Raw genomic sequence first — 7327 nt, 5'->3', positions numbered from 1 at the left:
TTCTTCATTACATTGTGACTTCTACCTAAAGGAGCTGGCTTTGCCTTCTCATATCTCTGCATTCCTGTTTAAGAGCCACAGTGTCACATCGTGTAGCATTTTCTCAGTCTGATGCAGAGGAAATAGTCTATTGACTCCAGGCCCTTTGATCTTTTGGAAAATTGCTTAATTCTTTCAAGATGAGAATCAATCCCAAAACTGCTATAAAGAGACTCCAAAACCAAAAAAAACCCAAACCCATTGTCATCGAGTTGATTCTGACGCATAGTGACTCCCATCGGGTTTCTGAGGCTGTAAATGTTTACTGAAGTAGATAGTCCCATCTTTGTTCCATGGAATGGCTGGTGGGTTTGAACCACCAACCTCTGGTTAGCAGTCAAATGCCTTAGGCACTGAGCCACCAGAGCTCCTTGTTAAATAGACTCCAGGTATTAATATCCTAGAATTTCCTATATATTACAGTTACCTATGGCAAAGGCCCTTGTGTTGCTGTAGGTCAAACAGGGAGTTGGGGACAAATAAAATGAAGACACAAGAGTTTCTTTTAAGCCTTTGGATTGTGATAAGAGGTAACTTAAAAGAGCTGAGGCAAGTACTGTGGCTTGTCTAGTCACATGTGGAGACACGAAGGAGCTGACTTGGAACCCACAACTCCTGACTATTGAACTACTGAAAAAAAAAAACAAAAACCAAATTCACTGCCATCAAGTCGGATCTGATCCATAGCGACCCCTCCTTGGGTTTCCGAAGCGGTATCACTATGGAAGTAGATTGCCCAACCTTCTTTCCGAGGAGTGGCTGGTGGGTTTGAACCGCCAGCCTTCTGGTTAGCAGTCAAATGACTTAGGCACTTCACAAGATCTAGTGCTCTTTAAATTGCCCCCTGCATCCTGTCTTGGATAGGCTCTAGTGTATCCAGGAGAATGGTATATTAGGTGTGAATTTTGGTGGCATTGGTTAGTTGTTGGAGAGAGGGCTTCATATTAAGCATTGTGTTAACTGATTATTAAGGGACTTTGGTGGTGTTGTGGTTAAGGCATTTGACTGCTAACCAAAAGTTTGCCAGTTCAAATCCACCAGCCACTTCATGGGAGAATGATGAGGTAGTCTATTTCCATAAAGACTGACAGCCTTGGAAACCCTGTGGGGCAGCTCTATTCTGTATTCTGTGCTCTAGGGGCGCTGTGAGTCAGAATCGACTTGATGGCAGTGGCTTTGGTTTGGGCTTTGCTTCCATGAAGATTGACAGCCTTGGAAACCCTACGGGGCAGTTCCACTCTGACCTAAAGTGTCGCTGTGAGTCGGAATGGACTCCACGACAGTGAGTTTGGGTTTTGGTTTAGCTGATTATTAGAGAAGTGAATGGGCTCTAGTAGAACTGAATAAAATCTTATTTTTTTTCCCCCAATCTCTTCCTCTTCTACCCCTTTGTTTTCCACCCCTTTCCCTTCCTTTTCCCCTGAACCATGGATCCCACAGGTTGGTGCCTAAGAAGATGCTCTTCATACAAATGACCAACTTCTACATGCGCGGCCTTGGGCTGCTCTTCCTGGTCAGTATTTTCCCAGAAACAACTGGTCAAGGTGAATCAAGACGACAAGAACCGGGGGACTTTGTGAAGCAGGATATTGGCGGGTAAGGACCATTAACGCTTGAACAAAAAAAAGACTGTGATAAATGCTTGCCTCAGTCCAAAACCTCTGTTTCCCCCCTCCGCCCCAAGATGACCCCAACTACTCTGGTCCCTGAATCTTGGACATTACGCTGCATTGGGAAAAGACTAATTAACTCAAACTCTCTAGGTGGAAAGGAGTCGCACACTCCCTACCCCACTGAAAAATCTGCTCTGTAACTTCTTGAAAGCAGTTCCATTCAGCCTTTTGCTTCTAATTGTCACTCTTCTCTTTTAAGTTTGCAGCTTATCCCTTGCTGTTGACTCTGGCCCATTAGCATTTCAATGTGATCAAGAACCTCCCATCTTAAAAAAGAAAAAAAAAAAATCTCCCTTTCTTCCCTTTCTCAGCCATACTTCTTAAAGGAGTACTCAAAAAAACCAGAAATCAACAAAACAACAACCAAACTCACTGCCTTGGAGTTGATTCCCACAGTAAATCTTTACTTCCACCTTTCACGAGCAGCTGGCGGGTTATGAACCACCAGCCTTCTGGTTAGCAGTCAAATGCCTTAGGCACTACACCAGCAGAGCTCCTTCCTGAAAAGAAGTAGTCTACATTATTGTGTCTACTTCCTCACCTCCACTCACTTCTGCACCCATTGTTGTGTGACTTCCTACTCCAAGGCCCTAAGGCAACTTCTGTGCTCAGGATCACCAGCGTTGCTCTGTCCTTATATGACTCAATTATTTCTTTAGTAAGAAGTGGCAGCAATCACAATGGTTGACGCCTCCCTCCCTGCTTAGCACTTTTTTATTAGGAAATAAAGCATGCATATAAAACCATGCATACGTTGCAAATACATAGTTTAAGAACCATTCTTTCTTTGATTCCAGACACCACAATCCCTAATGTCTTAGACTAGGATCTCTAGGATTCATGAGTGAGGAAGTGCTCTCAGGAGAAGCCTATAAGGAAGTAAGGGAACCAAGGTAGGGAAGGACTAGAAGTAATGCCAAGGTGCGACTGCATTTGACGTCTGATCTTAATTTGACCCCATAGGGAAATGGGGAGCATGATTGGCACCACAGATTTGTCCCAGTTTGAGTCCAGGCGTCTGGGCTTTTGCATGCTCATGGCAGTCAGTCATTGCCTGTGACCCCCCGGGAGGAAAGCATATCCTCTCGGGCATTTTAGGATGAAGTGGCTCCCTTCAACTGGTGGTGAATGGGGATGGGTACCCTGGCTCAATAAAAGGGATCTAGGCGTGGTACCAAGAGTAAATACTGTCCCTCGTTTTCATCATACTTTTAAAGCTGTGCTTTCTACAATATTTCCCACAATATTTGATTTGTGATATAAAAATATTTGCAATCTCTTTTGCAATACTAAAAATCTTTTATAATTTTTTTATGGAATCTTCCTTTTTTCATCCCTCAGGTGTTGCTGTTTTTCTTTTTTTTCTGTTCCAGGTGCTCTTCTTAACATTACCAAAACCAAAAACCAAACCAAACTCACTGCCGTCAAGTTGGATCCGACTCATAGTGACCCCTTCTTTGGTTTCCATGGTGGTATCACTACGGAAGTAGATTGCCCAACCTTCCTTCCGAGGAGTGGCGGGTGGGTTTGAACCGCCAGCCTTCTGGCTAGCAGTCAAGTGCCTTATGCACTACGCCACCAGACCTCTCCTAAGTGATTGCATTCATTCACTTGACATGGTTTTCTTTGACAGTGTCTCTCTTTGCAATCTCCATTCTTAACTTCTCTCTAGCCACCAACTTCTTAAAGGAGGCACGTACAAAATTAGTGTCATCATCTCAGTCTCCCTCTCTCCCCCTGAAAAACAAGACAAAACAAACTAAACGAAACAGAAATAAACAAAACCTCTCCTCTTTCATTTCCCCATTTCAGTGAAATGGACCACCGTGTACCTGGTTGGTCAAGCCAGAAAGTTGGAATCATTTTTGGCAATTTTCTACCTTTCATTTTCCATATGGAATCAATTACCAAGATCTGTCATTTTACCTCCCACATATCCCTTGAACTCATCTGCTTCTTCCAACTTTCCTGCTGTCACCCTAATTTAATCCAATGTTCTTTTCCACTTGGGCTACTGCAAGTACCTCCAATTGGTCTTACTTTCTAAAGTCTTGTTCCCATGCACACTTTGTAGCCGGAGTGTTTCTTCTGTAATGCATGTTGAGTCACATCTACTCTGTTCCCTTCAATGATATCCTATGGTCTCTAGAATAAGGTCCAATTCCCTTAACATGATTTTCTAATGCCCATTGTGACCAAGCCTATTCCTACTTTGTTAGCCTGATTTCTTGGTTCTCCTGCCACCAAACTCTATGTTCCTCATCTGTGTTGAACTTCTTCTAGATTTTTAAAATCCCATCCCATCCAGTAAATATCATGACAAGAAATGACCCCTTAGCCTTGAAATATTCCAGTATTTTGTAGGACATTTTCTTCCTGGATGGTGCCTTTCCTTCTTTTTCCATTTGGCTCTTGTCTCATATTCTTGGAAGTATCTTGAAGTAGGACTCGGCTCTTGATTATTTCTGCAGAGTTGATTATCTTAATGTAGTCTAAGCCTTGCCATCTTCTTCTATTAGCATCTTCATAATGATTGCTGAGATTGAGGGCTACAGAACTGGGCTTAAATATCCTTAGACTCTTGGTACATGACGCCCTTTTTGTTCTTTCCTTCAATCTGAAAACCAAACCGATTATACCCTACTAACTCCTTATGTATCTTATTTCATTGGATCAGGATAGAGGGTCAAAATAAGATGGAGATTCTGTAAATGAATCTTAATTCTGCAAGTGCCAAAGCTCTTCTCATTTTGACTCGGAGAACAAAGCTTGCTGAAACGGTATACTTGCTTATCATCCTAAGCAACACTTTTGAGCAGAATTGCCCTTTTGCGTGGTGAGTTGTGCTCATTGTGAGGAACACCCATTATGTTCTTTCTGTGTCTGCTGGTTTCTTGCTGAGTCTCCATCTTTCGTGTCTGCTGTCAGTTTTTCTGTGTGCATTATGCCTGTCAGTTTCAAATGTCTCATTTCTTTGAGTTTAGAAAACAAAATAGCCAAATCTTTTAGTAATTATGTTAAAGAGGAGTCCAAGAGATTCGGCTGAAAAAAATAGAGTGAAGTGTTTGATGACTAAAAGTTTCAAGAATTTAGAAACTTTTTTTTTTCCGGTTTGCTTTCCTCCAAGTTCAGTGCAATTAATGCTTTGGAGTGATGAGACTAACTTTGAAAATAAGCTTGACTTGGAATGTGAGGGGTGGCACTTTATTTGTATTCGACAGAAATAAGGGAACCAAGACAATGCTAAAATATATGATACGTGTTGGTAGTCCTTATACTTAGCCGAGCTGCTACTTCTTTCTGTTTGTTTTCATATCCTTGATGATATTTTTGTGTGGTGAAAAAAATCTATTTGCTCCGTTATTTTATCCACTTCTGATGGTTTGTTCAATTTAATCACCTGGGTTGACTGCCACAACAGCATCAACAATCAATAATGGTTTATTGACCAGGACTTTCAGTATGTGTCAGCAAGGAGGCAAGTTCCACACCTTGTTGTTTAGTGGTTCTGGGGGCAGGGCCTAAGAACCTGCATTTTATCAGATGTCCCAGACGGTTTGGATGTAAGGACTCTTTGTGCAGTGGTCTAGGAACACGTCTCTGTTTTCTAGGCGCTAACAGTGTACTTAGGGAGTGGGATTCTGGAATAGAACAGCACAGAAGGATAAACTCATAAAGATCCAATCTCATCTTCACTAGATACATGAAGATACTGAGGCCCAGGACAAGCAATTGACTTACTCAAGATCATAGAGCAAATGAATAGTAGAGCCAGGTCTAGAACATCAGGCCTCTGATTCCCAGACCCATATTCTTTTTTTTTTTTTTTTTATTGTGATTTGGGTGAAAGTTTACAGAGCAAATTCACTTTCCATACAGCAGTTCACATACACGTTGTCTTATGACATTGACTACAATTTACCACAATGCAACAGCTCCCCTCCCACTTCCTCCCGATCATTACCGCTTCCCTGTATCCATCCCTCCATGCACTCCTGCCCCCTGAACTGTCTCCTTGTGCATAAACAGCCCTTCTTTCTCCCATGATTGATCTCTCCAAGCAGTGTATCTACCTCGGTTAAATGTTCAACTCATATGCCTGTCTTTTGTTTGGCTGGAAGCCACAGGTGTGGGTTCAATTCCAGACCTGAAAGGCAGCTAGGGGCCACAGTTTCAGAGGTTCCATCAGGCTCTATTAGACTAGCAAACCTGGTACCCCCCTTTTTTTTCAAATAATTTTGAGTTTTGTTCCACATTGTTCTCCCACTCTATCCAGGATCTCCTACATAGATCCCCCTCTGAGTGGTTGACAGTGGTAGCTGGGCACCATCTAGTTCTTCTGGTCTCATAGTCGTATAGGCTGTGGCTCGCGTGATGTACCAGTTGCTTGGACTAATTGTTTCCATGAATCTTTGGAATTCCTCATTCCTTGCTCTGGATGAGGAGAGACCCATTGTTGCATCTAGATGGCTGCTTGCAACCTTTTAAGATCCCAGTCACTATTCGCCTAAGTAGGAGGTGGAACAATGTTTTGTGCCAATTGAGCTTGATGTCCCCTGTGACTATGGTCCCGAGCCCACAGGTCCAACTACTTGCTCCCTCCGGGTAGCTTGCTGTGATCAAGAAGTGACCACAACCTTGTCCCTTGTCAGCTCTACTATACACTTTGTAATTCTTACAGAATATAGTAATACACTTGTAGAAACATTCAGACCCATATTCTTGAGGGAATGCTACAGCAACAATTTCAGCTTCACAGAATAAAGAAATTCTTATAGTCCTGCTTCTTGCTCCAGTATTTTGGCCATCAGAAAATGAGAGCTATATACGTGAACAGTGTTAAATTCAACCATTATGCAATTGGCATTTTTCCGGGTCATGCTGGTCAAATATAAGCAATTTCATAATGGGTCAGTGTACAACATCACCAAAGTAACAGGTAAGTGCCAAATGGGTCCTCTATTCAGAGCTGACTGTAATTGGTTGAAACTTGAGATCTGTATCAGTCTGGGTCCCAAAAAAACAAGATGGGGCATTGCAATTCGGATCATTTGAGGACAGCAAATTTGCAAAGGGACTGTTTATGAAGGTCTGAGCTGGGTGTAGGGAAACCACAAAAAGATGGGGCAAGAAGCTAAAGGTGGCCATGGCAGACATGTGTGTAAAACAAGTTTCCCTGGAAGACATAACAACCTTGGGTGGAGGCAGTAGTCAGCCCGAGACGGCTTCACTGGGAGGAAGCCAGGGGATGAAATGCCTAGACTTCATTCTCCTTCCTGCCTTGGGTCTTTGCCCAAGGAGGCCGAGCCCAACTTGATGCCAGAGGGCAGAGGGGCCCTATTGGTGTAATTCAGATAGGTCAGCCTTCTTTTGTTTTCTTTATTATTATTATTATTAATGTTTTTCTGTGGTTTAGGTCAAAGTTTACAGAGCAAATTCCTTTAGACGCACATTGTTTTGTGAAGCTGGTTGCAATCAATCCCCGCAATGAGTCGGCGCTTTCCTCACTCCACCCTGGCTTCCCTTTGCCCATTTGCCCAGTTGGCCTGCTCCTTCCTGCCGTCTTCACTTTGCTTTTGGTAAATGCTGCCCCTTTGGTCTCGTCGAGTTGATTG

At 42.8% G+C, this 7327-nt stretch overlaps 1 protein-coding gene across 1 annotated transcript in view; it reads left to right on the top strand.

Moving 5' to 3' along the window:
• Nucleotides 1-1495: 1495 nt before the first annotated feature.
• The window catches only part of GABRA3 (gamma-aminobutyric acid type A receptor subunit alpha3), a 226732-nt gene continuing 220900 nt past the window's right edge, over nt 1496-7327 (top strand). The window contains exon 1 of the mRNA XM_007958254.2: nt 1496-1635. Within this exon, the coding sequence (XP_007956445.1) occupies nt 1496-1635 (140 nt within the window). The remainder of the gene's footprint in view (nt 1636-7327) is intronic.

The sequence above is a fragment of the Orycteropus afer genome, unplaced genomic scaffold, assembly GCF_000298275.1.
Source record: "Orycteropus afer afer isolate SDZICR_OR568_19922 unplaced genomic scaffold, OryAfe1.0 scaffold00896, whole genome shotgun sequence".
Taxonomy (NCBI): domain Eukaryota; kingdom Metazoa; phylum Chordata; class Mammalia; order Tubulidentata; family Orycteropodidae; genus Orycteropus; species Orycteropus afer.
This window is presented reverse-complemented; position numbering and strand designations above follow the sequence as displayed.